Genomic DNA, 25,832 nt, shown 5'->3' on the forward strand with positions numbered 1-25,832 from the left:
CATAGTCAAAGCTCCCAGAAGCTGACCTGCCCAATTTCTTGTAGGAGCCGAGGTGGCGCAGTGGTTAGGGTGCAGTACTGCAGGCCACTTCAGCTGACTGTTATCTGCAGTTCAGTGGTTCTAATCTCACCAGCTCAAGGTTGATTCAGCCTTCCATCCTTCCGAGGTGGGTGAAATGAGGACCCAGACTGTGGGGGCGATATGTTGACTCTGTAAACCGCTTAGAGAGGGCTGAAAGCCCTATGAAACGGTATATAAGTCTAACTGCTATTGCTATTGCTATTCTACCCCAGGCCTCATTTCATTAATGATCACTTGTGAGAGAAGGTTTTGCAACTCACCTTCTTCCTCATGGATTAAGCCAGCAAGTGTACTTTTTTGGGCAGCTCTTCCTCACAATTGCTTCTTTGGGGCTCTTTCTTGTAGCTACAGAAAATTTGATCTCCCTAACATAAACACCTTGTAGCTCACCCAGCCATCTTTGGCATCTTAATTGGGAAAGCCCAAAAATGCTTTACACTTTGTTCCCTTCTGTCTGCATACAGGCTGGAGTACTCAGCTTGAATATCAGCAAGGAATAGGGTTGGGCTGAAAATAAGGTTTCTGGCCCCTTTCAAATGGGATTATTTATATGACTCAGGATTTGCTTTCTGCCAGATCCAGCAGGCACTAAGATTAGTGAATCCCTGATTGTTTGCTGAATGATATCAAGGCAACGTGCAGCCTTCTGCCCCCTTTACTGGCAGCCCACAGAACCCCATCCATTTTCTTCTGCAGACTGGCTCAGCAAAAGACAACAACCTGTTTTTCCCAATTCCCTGGAGCTGGAAAATTGGGAACAGGACCAGAATTTCTGTACAAAGCAAAAGAGACGAACCCCCCGCCCCTCCATGCACTGCCTCAAAAGTGTCAGCACAAGTTGCCTGTCCTTGAAAGTAGTGGAAGTCTTTGTCTCTCTCTCTCTCTATATATATACATATATAAATGTCACAGAGAAATGACATTTATTTAATATTTGAAAGCTGGATTGCCCAGAAACAACGTTTAAGATTTTTAAAATATCTTTTTACAGAACTGTCTTTTTTACATATTACATTGGCCCATTCCACCTGGTCAAGCAAAGTAGGTATGTTGCAGACCCTGTCGGTTAAAAAACTCCAACTGGTGGGATTCAGGAAGAGAGACTTCTCTGCCAAATTGAGCTAGTGGGGAGGATAATATTCTGCAATATTTGGTTGAGACGGGACCCCAGCTCTCCTGAAATTCCCAATACAGTAAGAGTTAAAACATGGCTCTGCGGCCTTTTGAGGGAATCCAGGCAGCTGTGGGCTGGTTGGTGCCCTGAGACCTCTCCCTTCAGTTTTTAAACTAATTTTTAACAGTTTAATCATCCTTACCTCCATCTAAATTTTCAATTTTTATATGTGGTTTCTCTATTTAAATATTTTATTGTACACTGCCCGGGTCCCTCTCCGACCAAGATGGGTGGTTCATGAATAAATAATAAATATATTTCAGTGCTAGTGCTACAACTGTTTTATCCACCAACAGTGGAAAAACTGACACCTATGATACGTCTTATTGATAGGGGTTGATTGTCATTGTAACAGTATGATGATGACATCAATTTATCCCTTTCCATTGATAGATATTATAAATGCTGCTGAATGGGGTGTTTCAACCAATTTCATTGTATTTATTTTGTACAATGACAATAAAGACTATACTTTTCGTTCTTCCTTCTCTGTCAAATTAGAACTGGTGTAGGTATGTAGCTTAAACATCAGAGGTGGTATTCAGCAGGTTCTGACCAGTTCTGGAGAACCAGTAGCAGAAATTTTGATTAGTTTGGAGAACCGGTAAATATCATCTCTGACTGGCCCCACCACCATCTATTCTCTGCCTCCTGAGTCCCAGCTGATCGGGAGGGAATGAGGATTTTGCAGTAACCTTCCCCTGCAGTGGGGAGGGAATGGAAATTTTATAGTATCCTTCCCCTGCCATGCCCACCAAACCATGCCACGCCCACCAAGTCACGCCCACAGAACCGGTAGTAAATGTTTTTGAATTCCACCACTGTTAAAACATATTGCTGCACCAAAAAGAATAAAATAATGCAAAGCTAATGTTTAAAAATCTACTGAATATAGTTCATCTTGACATCATTGTTATGATTAAGACTTTACCCTTCTCTACCTTTGTGAATTGCCATATTTCACTTAGTGTATGGCTTTCTTCCTGCAACTCAAGGTGGGAAATTTACAAGTTGATATCTCCCAACTTTATTACATTACGCAAAGTCACTTACCAAACTTTATGGCTGGGTAAGAATTGAAACCTGGTTCCCTCAAAGCATTAATTAGACAGTGCTAACCATTACACCTCACCACCTTATATTTTGGTTTCGGTCAATAGTCTTATCTGATTTTGTGCCCTCTATTCTAATGGATGGTTGTACGCTTGGTCTCTCTCCCTCTGAATTTCTGAGCTTTATTGGAGGCCCCTATTACAGGCAGTAACAGGGATTTAAAAAAAAAACACAAAACAAAACTTTTTTTCTATGTTCTCCTACTGAGCAATGATTTCTCAATATTCCCTGTACAAAATTGGTCTGAGGTTGCAGTACATCTGCCTCAGGCAATCTACTATAATGTACTCCAGACATATTGAATTTCAGTACCCTAAGCCCATGCTGGAGAGATCTGTCCTGGAGAAAGCTGCAGTAGATGGAACTGGTTTACACTGAGCCAAGTGGTTTATTTGGTTTTGGCTTTATGTGTTGTATGGATCCCACCAACTGTGAGATATTTAGAAATCATGATTTGTTAGCATGCCTGAATGATCCCATCAACAATACAGCTGCAGAAGACATCATTGTGACATCAGTATTCACCCTTTTGGAAACCATGTTTTAAGTTTAAATTATTTTGGGTTTTTAGGAGATGTGCTTGTGTTCTGTTAAACTGAGCATCTATGTTCTAGCTCTGGAATGCTGAATTGCCAAATTTGTGAAATAGATTTTAGGCTGTAGTTCATATTCTTTACTCACTTCATGTCCTTATTCTAACTCATGTTTAGTGATTAAATACTAAAAGAGAATTCATGCTTAATTTCAAGAACCCAAAGACTAATCTTAAACCAAGGCAAATGGTTGAACTAGTGACAAAACAGATACAGAACCTGAAGGTTTTTGGTATATTCCAGATATCAAGGGACCCATGCAAATCTACGTAATGAGATGGAATGAAATAATAAAAGATGGTAAACATTTTCTGATTTAGGGTCTTTACTACATACAAGTCTATGAGTCTTTACTCCAGGCCTACTTTGCGGGATAATAAGCACTCAGGAGAAAACTGATATTGATGGGCCTTACCATAGCCTGCCAGCCAGTGTTGCAAAGCACATCCTAGAGGAATCACTGCCTGAGGCTCACAGATGTTTTTGTTTTAAAGGAAATGAGACATAACTCACCATGTAAACATAACTACAATCTCTGTTGGTCTAAGAGGGAGATAAGGGATTTGTTAGCTCTTTTGTGGCACCAGGGGGTGCCCTTCTACTAGACTACTGAGAAATACAAGGTCAACAACTACCAACTGCAATATGTCAATAGCCAATCAGTATCCTTATGGAGCAAGAATAGAATAGAAGAGAAGAGAAGAGAAGAGAAGAGTTGGAAGGGACCTTGGAGATCTTCTAGTTCAACCCTCTGCTCAGGCAGGAAACCCTATACTATTTCAGACAGGTGGTTGTCTAATCTCTTCTTAAAAACTTCAAGCGTTGGAGCACTCACAGCGTCTGGAGGAAAGTTGTTCCACTAATTGTTCTGTCAGGAAATTTCTTCTTAGTTCTAGGTTGCATCTGTCCTTGATTCCATCCATTGCTTCTTGGTCCTGCCTTTAGCTATTTTATCCTCTAGTCCCCCAATTATCTTTGTTGCTCTTCTCTGCACTCTTTCTAGAGTCTCGACATCTTTTTTACATGTGGAGACCAAAACTGAATGCAGTATTGCAAGTGTGGCCTTACCAAGACATTATAAAGTGGTATTAATACTTAACTGTTTAACTGTTTAACTGTTTATTAAATTTATAGGCCGCCCAATCCCGGAGGACTCCGGGCGGCTTACAGAAACAGAAATTAAGAGAAATTAAAAACAGATAAAGCATGACAAATTTAAAAAGACACAACATGCACCCAATCTAAGCGGGGCTGGACCTCAATCCAGAGGTCAACAGCCCCAGGCCTGCCGGAATAGCCAGGTCTTAATAGCTTTTCGGAAGGCCATGAGTGTGGGTAGGGTCCGGATCTCTGGGGGTAGCTCATTCCATAGGGCCGGAGCAGCAACAGAGAAGGCCCTACTCCGAGGTGTCGCCAGCTGGCATTGTCCAGCTGATGGCACCTGGAGAAGGCCCATCCTATGCGATCTTATCGGTCTTAGGGAGGTGTGCGGCAGAAGACGGTCACGAAGATATCCAGAAGATATCACACTTCATGTGATCTTGACTCTATCCCTGTGTTAATGCAGCCCAGAACTCTGTTTGTTTTTTTGGCAGCTACAGCACACTGCTGGTTCATATTTAAGTGATTGTCCACTAGAACTCCAAGATCCCTCTCACAGTTACTACTCTTGAGTGAAATACCACCTATACTGTGCCTGTGCATTTGTTTTTTCTTGCCTAAATGTAGAACCTTACTTTTTTTCACTACTGAATTTCATTTTGTTAGATACTGCACAATGTTGAAATCTGTCAAAATTCTTCTTTATCTTAAGCCTATCTTCTGAAGTGTGTTGGTTATTCCTGCCGGCTTGGGGTGTCATCTGCAAATTTGATGAGTTCCCCATCTATCCGCTCGTCCAATCATTGATGAAGATATTGAAGAGTACTTGGCCTAAAACAGAGCTTGGGGAACCCCACTGCATACTTCCCTCCATGTAGATGCAGTTCCTTTGAGCATTACACTTTGAGTGAGTTGGTCATCCAGTTACAAATCCATCTGGTGGTGATGCTGTCTTAAGGAGAATTAAGAATTAAGGATCTGCTACCAGAACTAGAAAGCAGAGACAAGCGTATGGTGCCAGTACAATAGCTGAATTTCATCCATTTGTTTAATTGAACAGAATCCTTGCCTGTAGCTATTTGTAGCAGTCTTTCCCCCCTTCCTAACCAAACAGCTTCTTGCTGATTAGTCAATGTATTCAAACTTTATTTGAGCTTTTAATAAAAGCTGGAATTGTGAGGACAAATAGCAAAATCATGGCATGTTTATGCAGACTCCAAATGTCAATAGGATTTGAATCTCAAAGGGCAAAAGTAGAGAAACAATAATAATAATTTTTTTTCACCTCCCACTAGTATAGATCCCTTGATTCAGCATCACTCAACACAGTCATTTTTGAACTTCACCAGCAGAGGAATTCCAACAGAACAGCTACAAAAACAATTCTCTTTTTCTTCTGGCTTAGTCTCCTTATGTTCTTCCCACTGCTTTCTTAATTATCCAGCAAACTACATTGTGCAGTAGCAACTATATTATCTCCAATGGCAGCTGTGTTTCTTTAAACTAGGGGTGGAAAATGTTTTGTGCAGAAGAACGTAAGTAATGGGAGGCGGGAGAAACCCACATTTTAGAATTAAAACAAAGGGATAACAAGCCCACCATGTCACTGAATTCTAGCCATTTCCTCTGCTAGGGTGGTTGAGAGATTTTGCATTTGTGAACAGGTGACATCATTTATAATTCAGTGGCCTTGATATTTTCACTTGTTAGCATCTTTCCTAGAGCTCTTAGGAGAACAATTCAGAAATGTACAATGGGTTAGTCTCACAGTCCCTGAGCAATGACTTAAAACAAGAACCTGGCAGTTTAACCACCTGGATCACTGTCCCACCAGAGTCATATCTAGAAGATATACTTCACAGATTCATTCTGGGGGAGTAGCAAGGATTGGTATAAGCCACATCCCATTTCAACATAAAAGTAGCAGAACGGCACCTCCCCATCCTGAAAAACAATTGTATTTGTCCTTTGTACACAACTACATGCAATCTAACTTCATGAAACAAATGGCCACATGTGTACAAGGCTTCAAACTCCCAGTTCGATCATTTCCAGTTGGAAAGTTAAAATAAAGTTAAAATGGTTTTGATAAAACAAAACAGCCTACCAGTGCCAAGAATTTGTCAAAGGAGTTCAATGCTTATTTAGTTTGTCCTGCAAAATGAATGGGAAGGGTGGGGGAGTTAATTTTTTATATCTCTGCCTTTTTGTTGATCAAGTTAATCATTTTAGATTTCTGGTAAAATTTCCATTAAGACTGAAGTCCATGAAGTATCAGAATTTCCTCGAGCATGATCCTAGAAGCCCTTTTATAATACTGGGGTGTGTTTTACCAGTAAAATATGCACAAAATAAATAAAAAAACCAAGTCTTTTCCAAACCCAACTCATAATGTTTCACTGGAAATATTTCTCAATGGGTTTGTTCCCCCAGACAAAAAAGAATTCAAAATATTTGAAATGTTCACCGTAAAGAACTTGAAATATATCCTCACTCCCTAGTTATCTCAAAATTGCCAAATAGATGCGGAAATAGTCCATGTTGTTATTTGATACCTAACCTGCGGAAAGGTTGGCCAAGGGGATTATTTTAATATGTAAAAACCTCTTTGCAAAGTGTTATCTATAGTGAAAAATAAAAATAGAATGGAATAAAATGGCCACTTGTTTCTTTAAATGTTTCAAGCTCGGCACATTTACCATACTGGAAAAAAAAAATCTTGGCAGGTCTTGGTTCATTCCTCCTTATGGGCTGGTTGTCGGAGCTTCTGCCTTTTGTCAAACAGGAGGGATGACTTTGCTAAACTTTGAAGCCAATTTAAAACTCAGGAACGACAAAATGCCAGCTATTCTTCACCAGGAAGAAATTCATAGGGATTAATCTAGGGAGTTCCATCTCCTGTGCATGAGACCCACAGACCCACAAAAGCAGCCTAGCCTTGCTAAAGATACCATGGCAAGGATCAGGAAGAACTGGGCAAAGAGATTGCTAGCTATGTGCTGCTCCAGAGAGGTGAGCCCCACCACTCTCCCTCTGAATGAAAAAGACAACTGTTGCAAATGATCTTTATACCCGTTGGACACAGCAGAGGCCAGGACCCTCTCGATCAAGCACAGGCTGTATGGTATTCTTCCTAGCTCGAAATCAGCACCATCAAGGGACCACATTCTGTGACAAAGCTATATTTTGCCCCGGGGAAGTCATGTAAAGAACAGGCCAAATCCACTATTGCATACTGGAGCTTGCTTTCAGCTGGAATTTCCCTCTTGGCAAAGAGCAAAGGGAAGAAAGAGTGCCAGGGGAAGCAGCAAGATTCCTTCACACAATACAAAACACACATGATTTTCTCTGTGTCTCTTTAATTCTGAGGTAAAACTTTTTGGTTTTCCTGTAAGAGGTGCGGGCTTCCAAGTTGACAGTGGCCACAGACAAACCTGGCATGTTTTTCCCTGTCAATGGCCTTACCTTGGCCATTAAAAACTGTGCTGCCCACCCCACAGTCCGCAAAGAGTGATTTTCCAAGTTACTCTCCAAGGTAATCCCCCTGGACTCACCTCTTTCTCTACCACCTATCTAAAGAGATGGGGAACAGCAGCAATTTTCTTCATTACAGCAGCTCCATGAAACCTCCACACCTGTGCTTCAAGGCCTCCCTCCCCCACGGTTGCTTGTGGCACCCTTCCCTAAAACAGAAGAGCCAAGCAGCCCCTTCCTAATCCTTATCCAAAACAAGGATATGAAGGACTGGATGTAGGCATTGAGACCCTGCACTCTGGCTCCAGGTCCCATGTGTGAGCTTCTCTTTTGGGTAGCTGACCTACGGCATTGTTATGGGTTCCCATGATAAGGAAGCTACCAGACAAACCAAGGCAAGGGCCACAGAGGAGGTCATGCCTCGTGAAGCATCCTTCCTTTGCCAGTCTCTAAAGCACCCTTTCCTCTTCCATCTGTCCAGCTCTCTGAAGAGGCACGCTCAGTGGTTAGAAGGATCTTTTCTCTTTTGCCTCATGAAGGGCTACGGGGTGCTGAGGGGAGAGGTAGAGCCGTCTCTTTAAGAGGTCTGCTACTTTACTGCTAAATAAAAATATAAGGGCTCTGCCCCTACTTCTCCTTCTTGGCTGCCTAGCTTCCTTGCCTATTGCACCGCCTCTCCTATTGTTCCAAGCACCATGGATTCCCTTGCACCCCACAGATTCCACTGGAGAGGTGGCCTAGTGCAAACAGACCAGAAGGAAGACAGTCACCAGCAACTGGAGTCCAAGTGTGTAAGAATTAGAGGGGCCACCTCCGGGTGGATTCAGCTGTTTCTCGCACCCTTTTCCATGCCACCCCTGGTAGCAATGGCATTGGAAGTGGGTTTGTAGGAAGGAAATGTCTGCCTGAGAGAGCTTCCCTTTGGCTCCCAGGAGTGGCTTTGGATGTTTGGATTCATTCCGGTAGATCTGGAAGCTGTTTGGATTGAGATGCAGAAAGATGCTGGCCTCACTTTCTTGGCGCCGGCACCGGCCATGGCCCCTGCAAAGAGTCTGGCTACAGAGCTCAGCTGCGGTTGTCACATTGATGATGTAACGGCCAAGGGGCTCTTCTATGTATGTTTTAATCAGCTGGCAATTTTTCTGCAGAAGAAGAAAATCCGAATGAGTAAAATACGAGAAGGCAGGAAACAGGTCCAACCGATAAAGGATTTGTTTAGCAAATGCCGTCAAAATGTTTGTGGATATAATCGAAATGAGAAAGATCAAGGGAAAGTCACACAACACCGGCAAAGAAAAACCCTGCCAACAATAGAAGAATTGAGACCAATATTGGAGAATACACCATGATGGCAAAAGTATAGAAATTCTGAATTCAATTCAAGCAGGAATAGCTCCCTTTCCATATGATACATCATATAGCGAGACAGTTCATCTTTAGGATGTTTTTGTTTTACTTTTTATACTTACTTCAGTATCTCGTCACTTATAAAGCCCTTCATGGTATTGGACCTGGGTACTTGAGAGACCACCTGCTGCCAATTACCTCCACTAGACCGATTAGATCCCAATTACCTCCACTAGACCGATTAGATCCCACAGATTAGGCCTCCTCCGAATTCCATCCGCCGGCCAGTGTCAACTGGCAACTACCCGGAGGAGAGCCTTCTCTGTGGCTGCTCCGACCCTCTGGAATGAACTCCCCGTGGAGATTCGAACCCTCACCACCCTCCAGGCCTTCCGCAAAGCCCTTAAAACCTGGCTGTTCCGACAGGCCTGGGGCTAAAGAATTGTTGCCCCCGTCTCGAATGGTATGACTGTCATGTGTTTTAAATTATCTATTGTTTTGTGTCGTTTTTAATTTTTTGTTTGTATCCCCCTTCCCTGGTTTGAGTTGTGAGCCGCCCTGAGTCCCCTTCGGGGGAAAAGGGTGGCATATAAATAAAATAAACATTCAAACATCTTTTTTTTGTATCTTTATTCTTTATTAACAATTTGAAGAATGTAAATTAGCTCTATGCTCATAAAGTTACATATTTTAAAAATGTAAAATATTTTTTTTACTGTAACTCAAAATACCTATCATAATGTTCTGACCTAGGCTTCCAAAGAGCATGAAGCAGACTCCTTGTCCTGAGAAAAACCCTTTTTATTAATTTAATGTGGATTCTGCTCATTCACATCCAACAAAGTCTTTCGAGGGAGGATTTACAGTCACCGACCTTATCTGGCTTGGAGAGCTGACAGGCCAATATCTGCAAAACTTGGCAAGGAGTCTCGGAGAGACACGAACCAATTATGCGAACAAATGGTCTCCTGCAGAGTCCACTTCCCTTTCGTTCTTTTATTTCCTCTGGGAGGGGCCATTCATCATCCATCTGTGGCCTTACTCCCAAGTTGACGCCTGTTCTTTAGCTGTTCCCTTCGTCTGGCAACTCTGCGCATGCGCACAGTGGGAACAGGCTCCAGCTGTTTTTCTGCCTCACTGATGTCTGACTCTGAAGGCAGCTGATAACTGGCATAGGGTTCTGCCCCACTCTCTGCCTCCGACACAGAGCCCTCATCAGAGCCTTCCCCAGACGCCAGGACTGGCCCATGTTCCTCCCCAACCTCCTCACTGTCTGAATCTGCTGCTAGCTCTGCTGGCCGCTGGCAGGCCACAACACATAAGTTGTTGCTTTCTTACATTTACATCCTTCCAGAAATATGCAAAGCCCACCTCTTAATAAACTCACTTACAACCTGCCCAAACAGCTCCACATAACACCAATGAGATTAAGAACAGGCAGGGAGGCATTGTTGGGATAGTAGCTGTTTGATAAAGTGAACAGGCCCTGACATGGTCCTAACAGAAAAGAGATCAAAAGGTTTGTTCAAGAGATCCACTGTAGGGAAAACTACTGTGGTGTTAGGCTTAGCATGAGATCATATAAAGTAGGAATGAAGGAGAGGGAGGGAATATACCTTATTTCCAGTGTTTCCAGCGTCTCCCCAGAAGATAGCACCAGCTGCCCCCAGAGCAGCACTCTCACCTATGGTGGAGATCAGATCTGTCTGGAATGAAATAGCCAAAAAGAATTACCGGTCATCCTCCTCAGCTTATGATCACAATTGAGCCCAACATTTCCACTGCTAAGCAAGAGAGTTGCTAAGTGAGTGTGTTCCCCTCCCCCATTTTACGGCCGTTCTTGCCACCGTTGTCACTGCAGTTGTTAAGTGAATCTGGCTTTCCCATTGACTTTACTTAAGATAAGAAAAAGGTGATCCCTTGACCCAGAACACTGCAACTGTCATAAATACATGCCAGTTTCAAAGCATCTTGAGTTTTGATCATGTGACCATGGGGATGCTGCAACAGCCATGGTGTGGAAAACAGTCATAAGTCAGTTTTTTCAGTGCCGCTGTAACGTCAAACAGTCACCTAATGAATGGTTATAAGTTGATGACAAGCTGTACAAGCACATAAGTAGTAAAATTGGGCATTAGCTGATTAGCAAAATGTTTTCCAGCTTAGAATGGATACAAATAAGTTGCTAACAATTACTATTAATTATATAAAAACAAATAATACTTTAAACGTGGGTCTAACTCTTTAGCAAAAAGGTCTTTATAAAGGTCCTTTTATTATTCAGAGCCTTTGGGTATTGAAGTAATATATTTCTGGCAAAATCGTAGCAGATGAATCATCTCTTGAATAGGAAATAGAAAAAATGTGTCTTTTCCCTTCATAATTTCCCTGGCCAAATTGCTTTACTAGACCGTAGTCCTACTCCATATCTTTGTCTGTCATCCTGTATTTTCAAATAATACAACTTTGGTGGAGTGCTTAAGGTGCTGGCCTAGAAACCAAGAGACTATGAGCTATAGTCCTGCCTTAGGTATAAAAGCCAGCTTGTAACTTTGGCCCAGTCACTTGTTCTTGGTCCAACCCGTCACACAGGGCTGTTTTTGTGAGGAAAATAGGGGAAAGGAGTGTTGTGAATGTTTGCCACCTTGAGCTACTTATAAGTAAAGGTAGGGAGAACAGAATAGAATAGGTTGAAAGGATCCTTGGAGGTCTTCTAGTCCAACCCCCTGCTTAGGCAGGAAACCCTATACCATTTCAGACAAATGGTTATCCAATCTCTTCTTAAAAACCTCCAGTGTTGGGAGCATTTACAACTTCTGGAGGCAAGTTGTTCCACTTATTATTATTCCACAATAATCTAGCAAGTAACTTTCTACATTAGCTGAGTCAAACAAATTGTTTTCTTGTGTATTCTGACACAACTGCCAGGGGTCCTCAATCATTAACATCAACAAAACATTACCAATATAAATATTAAACTCTTAAGAATAAGAATACTTTATAGCCCTCAATAGCATCAGCACTGCATCCTTAAGCACATTGGAAGTGTGTTCAGTTTGCTTCGGCGTCCAGAAAAGATGATCCTTGATTGGCTTCCTTAAATTGGGGGGGGGGGCATTACTGAGAAATGCTGTTTACCATTTCATGTCTTTTGATACTGTCCATGGGGTTTTCATGGCAAAGATACTGGAGTGGGTTGCCATTTCCTTCTCCAGTGGATCACGTTTTGTCAGAGCTCCCTGCTATGATCTGTCCATCTTGGGTGGCCCTGCATGGCATAGCTCATAGCTTCATTGAACTATGCAAGCCCCTTTGCCACAACAAGGCAGTAATCCATGAAGTGGTAATCCATGTAATGCATGGTGCTGGAGAAGACTCCTGTGAATCCCTTGGACTGCAAGGCGATCAAACTGGTCAGTCCTAGAGGAGATCAACCCTGACTGCTCTGTAGAAGGCCAGATCCTGAAGATGAAACTCAAATACTTTCACCACCTAATGAGAAGGAAGGACTCACTGGAGAAGAGCCTAATGCTGGGAACGATTGAGGGCAAAAAAAGAAGGGGATGACAGAGAATGAGGTGACTGGATGGAAGTCACTGAAGCAGTTGGCGGGGGGCTTAAATGGACTCCAGAGGATGGTAGAGGACAAAAAGGCCTGGAGGAAAGTTGTCCATGGGGTTGTGATGGGTCAGACACAACTTCTCAACTAACAACAACAATCTCATGCCTTGATTGACAATATGTGAATTTTGATAAAATTCAAGTGATGACTATGGAAAGGACGCAGAAAGACCTTGTAACCAATCAACACACTGTATGTAGTTGGGGAGGCTTTTATGTTATATGTGTTGTGTGTTTGTGTTTGTTTGAAAATAAAAATTTTATTTAAAAAAACAATCCCCTGTCTCCCAAATGGGGCACTATTCATCCTTTTTTGCATTACTGGGTGAGTTGATTTGTTGATCGTTAGCCCTGAAGATACTTAGGAATTGCCAAATTTTCAGGCACTTTACTGGCAGCCAACATAAGACTAACAGCACAGGAGTCACATGGCTCTGGAGAGTCTCATTCACCAAGAAGTGAGCAACTAAATTTGGAACTAACTGTAATTTCGGCTGGTCTTCAAAGGCACCTTGTGCAGAGCACTTTACAGTAATCAAATTATATCAAGACAAGGATGAGTCACAGTTAGCAAAGCCTCAATTGCAACTGGTACATCCAAAAAGGGAAGGCTGGAGACAAACTAACGTCTCAAATGACTGGACCAGGGAAATATTTTTAAAAGAAGGAATACCACCATCTTTTTCATGGTAGCTGGCATCAGTCCTTCCCCAAAGACATACTGACTACCTCTTGAGCCCATCTTGTTATATTCTTCCCTCATCCCAAAAGGAACCATGAGGAGCATAAGTTTAACACAGGTTTAACATAACTCATGTCAAAGAGCATCTATCCACTTCATTATCAGAGACTAAAAGGAATTCCAGAAAATATCTCAAGATTGTCACCTAAGTCACCTGATTCTGCCCATGAAGAGTCAACTTTGGCAGCTGTGAGAGACATTATCAGCAAAATATTGTGCAAACATATCACAACAGCAAGGTGATCCTTCCTTACTAGGGATCAGCCAACCTTAAACAAGGACACAGGAGAGCAATTGATATTTTGTAGGCTCACACATGAGCTTGTATCCATGCTTGGTGAAATTCATGTTTTATCACTACTATTCACTAGTTTATTCATTAGTATTCCAAGCATCACTTTGTCCTAGAGATAAAATGATCCCTAGGATTATGATGAGAGAGGGAAATCATACCAAGTTCCTGGGGTCCTCTGTGTTCCAGATTCTAGGATAAAGACCCATCCACTTTGCAAAGTTTCAAAAACTATATAGAAGAGGTTTGACCACCGCAAAGAGCCAAGCACATGTCCTCCATATTCGGATTACAAACCAACTGCTTGGAAGCAAAGGTAAGATTAAATATATTTCTACAAGTGGGCCAGAGGTTATCATAGATGATTGCTGCAGAGAACACAAATCTTCCCCAAGGAATAGTCTCCAAAATGAGTCTGACTTACTATTCTTATTCAACCCATACTTTCCTCTACAGTATATTCCTTTCTTCACTTGTGGAGCACAACTCTCTCTCCAATGGATTGGTAAATCATCAGTGAACATCATGGTACCTCCATCCAACCAGGAAATCACTGTCAGGGCATTTGATCTAATAGCACCACTCTGGGCCCATTGGGTTTGCCAGGATAGGATGACAAGACTTATAGTGGCTGCAAAATAGGCTCTAGTTTGATCCTGATGCCTGAACTCTGCAAATGTTCACTGTTTTAGCCTGACAACTTAGAGTAGATCAAAGAAGCCCAGTAGTACCTTAATGGCAGAGGGGATCAGAAGCAAAGCCAAACAAAGAGAACTTCACCCACATGAAACTAACATTTTTCCAGTCTTAGACTAATGAGTACATTAACCAGACACCCTTTCAACCTTTTGCTTTCCTCCTTACTTCCAGGTCATAACTTATCCTTCTACTAAGCCAGATAAGTAACTCTTCAAGGAGCTGAGCTACCCTGATCTTTTCACTGGTAACAGGAAGCCAGTTTTACTCCCAAGAAGGAAGTGATCGTATTAGATTCGTCAAATTCTTTTTAATATTACCGTTTGCCTGAAAATAAGACCTCCCTGGATAATAAGCCCAATCGGGCTTTTGAGCGTAGGCGCTATAATAAGCCCTCCCCCCAAAATAAGCCCTCCCCCCAAAATATTGCAACACAGCAATAGCTATGAGGTGACCATGCTCGCTGCCTCCTGCACCTCAAAAATAATAAGACCTCCCCAAAAATAAGCCCAAGTGCTTATTTGGGGGGGTCGAAAGAAAATAAGACCCTGTCTTATTTTGGGGGAAACACGGTAGGTGTGCTCATAATTGGTTCAGAAGCCAAAGGATAATTCTAAGGTATGATTATCCTTCAGGCTCAACATTTCACTCACTAATAACCAAACTCATTAGCTTTTTGATGGAAGGGCCAGCTACCATTGGAAATTAGAGGACAACAACCAATATATAGATCTATCCACCTCCATAATTGCAGAGGTGTTGATCTGAATGTGAACAGCTAGTAATATCCAGTAACCCAAAACTGGAAAGTAAAGTGTGCTACTTTGCCATGACAGTTTATTACCTATGCAGATCAATCTGCAGAAAATGAGGTGGAGCAGGGAGCATGGATGGATCTAATAACTTATAGCAAAAATGTTTCTTTTGCTGTTACAATGGCCGCCCAATGTTCTTGAATGAATGAATGCAATTTGGAACATAACTTGGGAACTGAGAAGAGACCACTTCTCAAAAGTAGAAGTAAAATCAATAATTCAACCATGTATTTGTGTTTCAGCACTGGTTACCTGTTAATGTAGGTTTCAACTGTCGGTATACAACTTGAATGCCCAGTATTTTGTAAGAACGGTAAAAGAAAAGATTCTAGGTTATGGATAGGGATAGTGGATAAGTCCTTTCGGTACTACTGGTAACCCTTTAGCCACAAAATGCTTAAATCCCTAGTTTTATCATTAACAACCCGTCTAACTGGACCTTAGATCAGACTAGTTCAGCCTGACCACACTCAACATATCAAACTGCACTTGTCAGAATTCAATGCATTCATATTCCTAATGTTAGTTGTTGTTATACCAACTAATTGAAAGGGCAGCAAATTTGGAAAAACTGGCTGAGCTGCTAGTTATCTTTATCTAGACATGACTATTCATTTTGATGCTTCATTGTACAGCTTATCTTCAAAGCACTCCTTAGTACATCTCAATGATTTTCTAGCTGCAGGGATTAAAACCTTCCTCTTACAAGTTTTTTTCATAGAAGTAGCAGCTCCATAGAATGGTAGTTTGAGGGCCTAGACCCACTGCAGGCTTCAATGCAAAATTGTACCATTGCTAAGCATAAATATGAATTATAGTAATAAAGAAGTGCATTGAGGTTACATTTACATATACCTCTCATTTTGAAATAATCATCAGCACTTTGCAGGCGCAAGCCACTTGCAGAGGAAATCACAGCTCTTTTAAATCTACTAAGATGCAGCTCCAGTTTGCTTCAGCACCTTCTACCACAAACTTGAAACACGCTGAGAAAAAGCAAAAATGATCCAGATCTCAACAGTTGTCAAAAGCATTTTTATGCAACTTCCAAAAGGCTCGAAGGAAAGTGCCCCCAACTCTCTCAAGTACCCCAGTTGCCAATACTCATAATCCCAAGGAAGAGGGGTCAATTATTGCACTTCTAGATTTTCCCCCAAGCCCTGCTCATCCCCCGAAAATAACCTTTAGATTTGGAAATCCTAAAACAAACTTAATGGGGTTCAAGGTGAGAAACAAAGTAATTCCCAAACTGTCCCAAAGACCCTAAAAGAGAGAGAGAAAAGAAAATCTTCTCCACCTCCTCAATGTTTTCTGACCATTAAAAGGCTGTGTTTACTTCAATTGCACCTGTTCAATGTAGAAAAAGAACCAAAAGAATCCAAATTAAAACACCCACCTAGACCGGTTCCACCACAAAACTGTGGTCGACTAAAGCGCGCTCGACGAAACCACGTACCTGACGTCATCACAGCGCGACGAAAAAAGCACGCTGTGAGAGGTAAAGGTAAAATTAACGCGTAAACCTAAACCTAACCCCCCCCAAACCTAACCCTAAACCTAACCCTTAACCTAACCCTAACCCTAAACCTAACCCTTAACCTAACGCTAAACCTAACGCTAACCCTTAACCTAACCCTAAACCTAACCCTAACCCTTAACCTAACCCTAACCCTAACCCTTACCTTTACATGAATCGGCTTGCTTTAAAAGCACTTTTAAAAGCGCCCTTTTTTCTCCGCTGTCTTTTTTGTCGCGCTGCTGATGACGTCAGCGACGTGCTTTAATCGGGCGCGCTTTAGTGGACCGCGGTTTTGTCGTGCCACGCCTAGACCACAATAGCTGCTTTTTGCTGTGCTGTTTGAATTACTTGGGATATGAATCCAACTCAATGGCTTCCTTCTCTTTAGGGAATCTTAATAGTTTACAGTGCTTCAGTTTAGAAGGCAAAAATGTGCTTGATAGCATGTGCAGTATTCCTAAAGCATCTCTTTGTAACTCCTGTTGCATAAATGTTGTATGGCTTTTCCAGGAATTACATGGCAATGTAGTGGACAGTTTGGAGATTTTAGAAAAATATTCAGTAATTTAAAGAAGTTGAACATAGCGGATATTACATCAGTGGGTGCCTGTACCCACTTCAAATCACCTTTTTATCTTTCAATCTGGAGCCCTGCATAGATTTGTGCTTAATACGATAGGTGAAATATATAAAGTGTGTGTGTGTGTGTGTGTGTGTGTGTGTGTGTGTGTGTAAGAACACACAGAACTATAAAGGTAAAGCTTTCCCTCGCACATATGTACTAGTCGTTTCCAACTCTAGGGGGCAGTGCTCATCTCCATTTCAAAGCGGAAGAGCCAGTGCTGTCCAAAGACGTCTCCGTGGTCATGTGGCTGGCATGACTAAATGCCGAAGGTGCACAGAATGCTGTTACCTTCCCACCAAAGGTGGTTCCTATTTTCCTACTTGCATTTTTACATGCTTTTGAACTGCTAGGTTGGTAGAAGCTGGGAGAAGTAACGGGAGCTCACTCCATTACGCAGCACTAGGGATTCAAGCCACTGACCTTCATTGACAAGCTCCGCGTCTTAGCCACTGAGTCCCTAATTGGACTATATATAAATATAGTCAGAAATATATATAAATATATAAAAATGTGACCTCATTCCACCAGGCATTAGCCAAAGACAGCATGGGAAAATTCTGCTCAGCTCCTTGGGAACTGGGCAGTTGTCGGGGAAGGAGGTTCTAAGAACTATCATATTTTGATGAACCGGAGTGTTCACCACATTTTGAGTCACTCTGAGAGATGGGTGGTATCAAAATTTAATAAATAAGTAAATACGCAAACCTTCTGGGAAGGATGTGATAAAGCCAGCTACATTTCATTCCTGCAAACTCACAACTGAAAAGCTCCATGTCTCCAAGCCATAAAGGATTGGGTACAGAACAGATAGAATTTGGACAAGAAAGGATTGTTACCAATTTTAGGTTTGGATTTGACATACGCATACTCTTCCACAGAGTTATCATACCATGAAGGACCAGATTTGAAGTTTGGTCTTGGATCCAGAATTGATCCATATTATTTGCAAGACTTCTTAGGTCCCACCGCACAATCTTAGAACTTCTGTAGGGGATCTTTGCAGGTGTGCAATACTCTATTATTAATATCAACAGCCAATTCTGCCTTCTCCTGAAGTGGTACTATAGACTATGGAACAAATTGCCATCGCAGTTGGCTCCCGTCAATTTAGAAGGAAATTTAACCCATCCTTTTAGATGTTCAATTAAACCTCAAGTATATCTACTGTGTACGAATATTTATTACCCCGTTTGGAGCCATAAATTGGAGTAAATGCTCCCCACCTAAGTATTTTATCATGAATTGATTATACAAGTATTTTAAATTAGTGAAGTGCAGTCCAACTGATAGACCAAAGCAATTGTTCTCTTCACATTGCTCCACAAACATTAGAATTCTATTAGCCAATTTATTTCCAAAACAATGCTTTTAAATGCTGATGTATTCTATTTTCCACAAGGGAGTAAAACATCAGGAGGTATATTATACATATATCTGGTGGGAAAAGACCTGGATCTTATGGAGCTGTGCTATTATACCTACCAATAAAGTAATTTCTGAAATGTTCAAGAATTGCAAGGTTAGAAAAAACTTAGGGCTCTCTAAGGGACTAAAAATGGGTGTTGTTCAAAGCACATGGGTATGAACGTATTAAAATATCCACATCCTCTAGAAAGCTTAACCCACCTGCTTTGAAATATTATTTGAAAGATTGTTTCCATTATGTGTGTTCATGTATATGCATGCACAACATCTTGATGGTGGTCCCAGACCATAAATATAAGGAGAACCAGGGACAATCTTCAAAGCGAATGCTTGGGAGTCTAATGCAGAATGTAACTGTTTTAATGCTTTGATGCTTTCCTCATATTAACACACTTTGCAAATTACTATTTCTAATGTTTTGTATGAAACTAGTTTTAAATTAATAGACTAGGTTCTGCACAAAGACTGGGTTTATACATTACACTAAACCCTAATGTGATCTGATTTTTTTTAAATTTAGCATACTATATAACAAATTATATATATAGCAATAGTAATAGCATTCAGACTTATATACCGTTCTGTAGTGCATTACAGCACTCGCTAAGTGGTTTACAATGTCAGCATATTGCCACCAACAATCTGGGTCCTCATTTTACCAGACCTCGGAAAAGTGGGAGGCTGAGTCAACCTTGAGCACGTCAGGATCGAACTCCAGGTGGTGAGCAGAGTTAACCTTCAATACTGCATTCTAACCACTGCGCCACCAGAGCTCCTATAATTTAGCATGATGTAGAAATGCACTTAATTATAATTTATTCAACACGCAAAAGTCAAGCAAATAATGGATTAATCAACTGAGATTGATGTGGCAACCTAGTCACAATTTATGAAATCAAAAGCTGACCATTAGTTAGATTTTGTGCCAGGCCAAGTGCTGGACCCAGTCACTATTTTTGTCTGTGCAGAATAGCAGTAAAAGAGGGCACTACAGGGCATGGGAGTGTATTCTATACCAAGTAGGCAACCTTCCAATTGTATCAAGAGTTGATTAGCCCTGAATTGGTGACTGCTACTCAAGATCCCAATTTCTTGAATGTTTCTCAGTTCTAAGAAGAAAGTATTCTTACCTCACTTAATAAAAGATCCTGCTGATTGCTATAAGTGGGCCTGGTGTAGACAAAGACAGGTAGGGCATAGTTATCATGATGTTGTTGAGAAATGCGAAGGCCTTCTTTTACTCGAGACCTCACAAACTTGCGGCCATTCATGGTGTTGGCCAATTCACGTTCCAAGTAAATGGAAGGAAAAAGAGCAGTACTCTCCTTCCAGAGCCAGGCCAGATGATCGTTCCGTGTCTTCTCTACATCAGGACAGTGGCCCGTGTAACTGTCCTGGTTGTTGCGATAGTCATGGTTATAGCAGTCTGGGAAGAGGTAGTAACCCCAGAGCTGTCGTGGACGAAAGCTCTTGGCATATCGCAGAGTCTCCCTCATAAAATCACAAGCCGATGATTCAAATTCATACTGGGCCTCCTTCTTCAGTTGATCTTCTTGCAATTTCGGACGCCGAGCCAGCACGAGCTTACGAGAGGCATTCCGGTAAATGTCTTTGGGCTGCCAGTTACGGATCCAGATGGGTCTCCACTCTTCCCAGTCAATGACTGCCAATCCCTCCTTTGAATGGGACCGGATGTACTTTTGAATGCTCTCCGTTAGCCGGATTAAATGTCTCTCCAAGCTGCTGTTTTGTGGGACACCCCCATTAATTGGCACTTTGTTCGCATCGTAGTAGGGATAAAGGCCCAAGCGTTCTCTATAGAAAATGGTCAGGTTCTGGTCCACAAAGCCCTCATTAGGTGAGGCCTGAACATCGAAAACAGAGTAGTCCAATGGAACCTTGAAGCGAGGCTCACAGTCCTGGGTTGGTGCATTCCAAGCCACAATAAAGGGCCTGCGGGTGAAGATGGGGGTGAAAGCAGGCCTGTCATACTGCCCAAGAGCACCAGCCACAGCTAGGAACACGAGCCATGGCACTGCCAGTGCATCGCCCCCCTGCATTCTCTCCAAGTCACTTAAAAACAGAATGATGGCAGATTAAAGCCTGCAAAGAAAATGAGAGAGAGAAAGAAGAAGCATTATTACAAGACTTGCGCAACCTGGAAGAATAGCATCCTTAAAGCATCTGAAGCTTGGAAGGGACCTTGGAGGTCATCTAGTCCAACCCCCTGCTCACGCAGGAGACCTGTACTAGGGATTCGACTCGCCGAACTGCCAACCTTTCTGATCGACAAGCTCAGTGTCTTAGCCACTGAGCCTAGTCGGGATTGAGGTTGGGCAAGATACTGTAGCACTGGAACAAAGTAAAAACTCCATCCCTCTCGAGCAATGGGAGGTCTGGTTCTGTGCTATTAACCAATCACTTTAAAAAAAAAAGAATTCCTCAAATTTAATTTGAATCTGTTCTGCCAATAACCTTTTATTTTATTCAACCTGGGAAAACCAGACCTTCTTAATTTGGGATGTAAAATGGAGACCTGAAATACCCTTATCAGGATTTACCTAACATTCTGGTTTACTCTGATTTACAAAGTTGGGAGCAGAACTGGAAAATGATTGTTTATTCTTAGAATTCCTACTACAAAGTCTAGTGTTGCAAGACTGCATCTATCCAATAGCCAATATAGCTTTACTTTTTCAGCAATGCCAACAATTCAAACAGCTGCTACGGTATAATCCTTGTATGACCTGTCAAAATCTATTTGCTCTTCGCCTGAGACTGGAGCAATTCCATAGCCTACAGAAATGAACAAAAGCAAACAATCAACAGTAAATACAAGAGTTATATTCATTTTTCTTCCTCAAAGGTGTAAGACTCAAGAGTATATGACATGTGTGTAATATATCTCCTGAACAATTTTGGGCTCACCAGTAATGCAACTACACCACAGGGAATATTCTTATTTTCCCTCACAAAGGGACATTCCCTAACTCAGTATGAACATCTAAATTGTATCAGAAGCACCATGGACTTGAGCCCATGCGAAGCTCTCTAACACTCAGAGTGCAAAGAAGCAAGTTAATTAGTTTTACTCTGGAATAGGAAATGTGTGTGCTATGATTTATGAGAAGTCTCCCAAAAGAATTCTATTTCAACAGAATCTGGACAGAGGAGTTTAAAGAATTCTATGAAATCTCTCCCCAAATAGTTTCTCTGAAGCAATGTTTTTCAAATTTTTTCAGGACCTGGAGCCTTTTAGATTTAAAAAAAAAAAAAACCAACCCACCACCTAGAACCTCAACCAAGAGGCAAAATTCTGGTGAATGAAAATAGGCTGAATTTCAGCAAACTTCCCCTCCCAATCTCTCAAGGAACTTTAGGGTACTCTGAAACACCATTTGAAAAACCGTACGTGTCCCCCTCAAATTTCTGCAATGTCTAAAGATGCTTCAATGTTCAGTTGAAAAGAAAATGAGCTCGATAGAACACCCTTCTCAAGTTCTGCCCACAACTTGTACTAGTAGAAGCCTTTCCTGTTGTAAGTTCAGCTCCCACCTTCTTACTCCTACTTACTTAATGGGACTAAAGCTTTAAAGTTTTCAAGCATAAGAGCTCTCTGAAAGTTGCTTTCTTTGGCGGAAAAAAAAGAAAAGAAACCCCTATCAAATAACAGGCGAGAGGAAGGCGCTGGGGGAAAATGTGGATGTCAGCAACTGTTGAACTAACAAAGCCACACAAGAATGCTGGCCTTCAGGAGCCGCTCCTGAAGCAACCAGGCAGAGACAGAAGCCTCAGCAGAGTGTGAAAAATCGCAGCTGAAAGGAAATAAGATCACGGCGTGTGCAGGACCAGAGAAGCGCATCCCCACGTGCTACCGCAACCGCTAAAAAGGGGTACGCTCCGAGTGAGCGAAAGCGATCTAACTCGCCCCTAAATTCGGGAGTTTGGAATGGTTAGTTGAGCCAAGATACAAACCAGATTCCTCACCCCAAGAGATTCAATCCAGACTCATAGGAGGTCGGCGGGAGTGGGGGAACGGCTGCAGAAAAGTTTACGGAGAAGTTAGTTTTCCATTCAGCGCCTCCGACCGAGCAGGCATTTCAATCAACTGGGCTAGGAGCTTTGCCAAAGCAAGCAGAGAAAGGGACCCACAGCCTCGCAGGAAAACGGCCCCTTCCGCAGACGATCTGAAGAGATTCCCGAATCAGGATCGGCTCTGCAGAAACAAAACACCTTAAAAGTGATCTCGGACAACCCACATTAAACACCCTCCCCGCGCGCCTCTTTCTTCCCAGCTTCAGCCATTCTTTGCCGATTCAAATGAGCAGCCAGTTCTGGATTCTGCTTCCAAGTAGCTCCTCCATAAGTCCCCAACCTCATTCAAAACACCCCCTCCCCCCAAGGCTTCTCCTTGTAAGAACTCACCTGGATACTTAACTCACCAAGCCCCTTGCCAGCTTTATCTACAATATCCTCGCGGGCACAGAGCGCTCGGCTCTTAAAGGGACCGTGAGCCCGGTACCACCCACTCTCTTCCCCGGCGCCTCAACTTTTCCTTTAAAAGATCGGGGGGTGGGGGGGACGGAACGATGCTGCGTTAAAGACAGGGGGTTGTTCCCCCATCGACGAAAAAGTTCGTTCCAAGCAAACTGCTCTGGGAGAATTATTGGAACCGAGAGAGAAAAAGGAGAGACAACGTCTTACAGAATCTTGATTTTTCACCGTCAGCTATAAATACAGTACATGCATATGCGACTGCTGGATCTGAATGCTTCACCCACCTACGGCTGTCACTTGGTATAATCCAGCTACTTCTTGTGCGCCGAGCGTGGCTCGCCTCTTAAAGAAACAAGAATTAATTTCTTCCTTGACGGAGTAGCTTGTCGGTGAGGCGAACCGCGCTTGGGACACTAGAAGTAGCTGGATTCTGTTGTAGTCACAGGTACCCTTAAGCAATCCATGAGAAGAGCAGCTGTAGCACTTGAAGTCTTACTATTGATTCCACACACACACACACCCCAACAGAATCGGGGAAAGTATTGCATTGTATTGTTGTTTTTTCCCTTCTCTGATATTGTAGGGGGAAAAAATCAATAGTGAGACATCAAATGTTACTATACAGTTGCTCTTCTCGTGGGTTGCTTAGGGATATGTGTGACTACAAAATTGCTCAAGGCAGCTGACAAGCACCTCTTCCATGTGCAAAATACACTTCCAAATGGAATGAACAGAGTGGTCTTTATTCATATTTGTAACTAAGAAAAGTGGCTTCTAGATAACGGAATGCCATATAATTTAGGGCTTAATGAATCCCTGTTGGCAATTAAGATTTAGAAGGATGTCCATTTAGCAGTCCTATAAAGTTACTTTTCCCAAAAGTTCTTGGGCTGCTGTTCTTCCCATTCACAGGTAAGAAAGTAACTAGAACTGGCAGGTAACAGGTCCCTAATACATTCACTCATCTGACTCAGCTTCTAAAACTACCTTCTGGTAACAGTGATTTGTGCAAGCACAACTAGTGAGGTTCTGGTGCTGGTCAGGTTGTGGATTTATGGTGAAGGAGAAATTTGGCTCTCAGACTTGCTGGTTCATAATTATAGGTAGTCCTCAACTTACGACCACAATTGAGTGATTTCTGTTGTGAAATGAGATGGTAGTTAAGTGAGTTTTGCCTATTTTATGACCTTTCTTGCCACAGTTGTTAAGTGATTCACAGCAGCTAAGTTAGTAACATGGTTGTTTAGTGAATCTGTTAAAGAAGGTTGCAAAAGAGGATCAGGTGACCCTGGGACACTGCAACGGTCATAAATATGAGTCAGTGGTCAAGAATCTGAATTCTGATTACATGACCTTGGGGTATTGTACACTTATTGTATTAAGTGTGAAAAAACGATCATGTCACTTTTTCCAGCGCCATTGTAACTCGTTATACTTGTACAAGTCACTGTTACCAGAAGGTAGTTTTAGAAGCTGAGTCAGATGAGTGAATGTATTAGGGACTAAATGAATGATTGTAAATCAAGACCTACCTGTATTTTTGTTCCTAACTGGCACCTGACAGGTATGTATTACACTATCCCAAAGGTGCTTTTTTCAAAAGGTAACTGGATTTTGTTCTTCCTTGAAAACGTTTCGCTTCTCATTCAAGAGCTTCTTTAATTCTCTTCTTGGATGAAAAGCGAAACATCTTCAAAGAAAAACCAGAAAGTCCAGTTGCCTTTTGAAAAAAGCACCTTTGGGACAACCGTGTCCTGGATGACTGAGAATGTCCATAGACATACTGCACTTATCCATCATTTCCCCCCCTGCTCTTTGTTGGAGCTAAAAGTTGAAGGCCAACTGATTGAGAAAGTGCTTGCACCTGGAAGAGAAAACAGTCTGTTTGAAAAGCCTACTGAAGTGGAGGAGTGGGTAAGTCTGGGCTTTGTGGAGGAAGAGAGGCTAACTAAAACATTTAGCTGTTTCTTCTTCCACCAGTTTTTCTGAGCCACCTCTAGCAAGAAGAGCTACGACCCGCCTTGAAGAAGGCCCACTGGCTGGCCTCCCTCCTTTCTAATTGCATCTCTCGGTAGCAATTGGTATAAGGATGACCTTGGGAGCACTGGCTCTATTATTGAGGCACAAAGCGGTTGCTATGTCCAGGGACTGGAGTCCCTCAGAGTATTCATTGATTATAGACTGCAGATAAATGGCTGCCACAGGAGCAGTGCAGTTTTGACTGAATGGCCATTGTCTGGCAAAGGAGAGTCTTTTTTTCCCAGCAATGCACCAGCCGCCTGACTGGATGGGTTTTGGTTGAGCTCTCCCATGTCCTGGCAACGGGGAGGATTCTATTCTTGAAACAATTGACACATTCTGCCCAACCAGCATGCTGGAGATTTTCCAAAGTGCCACTAGAAATCAGGAAGAAAAATAGCTTCTGACAGCCAGAATGCCCAGTGCTTGAATAGGGTTCAGTACTGTTGTTTGGTTCTCTTTTGCACATGGATCCCGCTGTATAAACATACATCACTAAAAAGCTTGTCTGGGAGTTGATGGGAACTTGAGAAACTGACATGTCCCTGGCTTTGATAAATATCGGCTGCATTATAAAGCATCCTAGACATCTAAAATGGTAGTTGCAATTTCTCTCTTTCAATCTGACATAGAAAAACAGGTGGAAGCTGTGCTTCAATCTCAGGTGTGCCATTATCTTCTTGGCATGAATAGAGAGG

General features: G+C 42.2%; 1 protein-coding gene across 3 annotated transcripts; it reads right to left on the reverse strand.

Moving 5' to 3' along the window:
• Positions 1-7,401: 7,401 nt before the first annotated feature.
• HYAL2 (hyaluronidase 2) lies at positions 7,402-23,502 on the reverse strand. Of its 3 annotated transcripts, none has more exons than XM_032210491.1 (5): positions 23,044-23,502; positions 22,594-22,834; positions 19,749-20,721; positions 10,500-10,589; positions 7,402-8,678 (listed from the first exon to the last, which is right to left on the reverse strand). In XM_032210491.1, the coding sequence occupies exons 3-5, from the start codon at positions 20,676-20,678 to the stop codon at positions 8,274-8,276; spliced, it is 1,425 nt and encodes a 474-aa protein (XP_032066382.1). In that variant the 5' UTR covers positions 20,679-20,721; positions 22,594-22,834; positions 23,044-23,502; the 3' UTR covers positions 7,402-8,273. The 3 variants fall into 3 exon arrangements, with proteins under 3 accessions (XP_032066382.1, XP_032066384.1, XP_032066381.1); XM_032210493.1 differs by having other exon boundaries at positions 22,606-22,834; positions 23,061-23,500; XM_032210490.1 differs by having other exon boundaries at positions 22,606-22,834; positions 23,044-23,500.
• Positions 23,503-25,832: the final 2,330 nt, after the last annotated feature.

Source organism: Thamnophis elegans, chromosome 2 (assembly GCF_009769535.1).
Source record: "Thamnophis elegans isolate rThaEle1 chromosome 2, rThaEle1.pri, whole genome shotgun sequence".
In the NCBI taxonomy this organism is placed as follows: domain Eukaryota; kingdom Metazoa; phylum Chordata; class Lepidosauria; order Squamata; family Colubridae; genus Thamnophis; species Thamnophis elegans.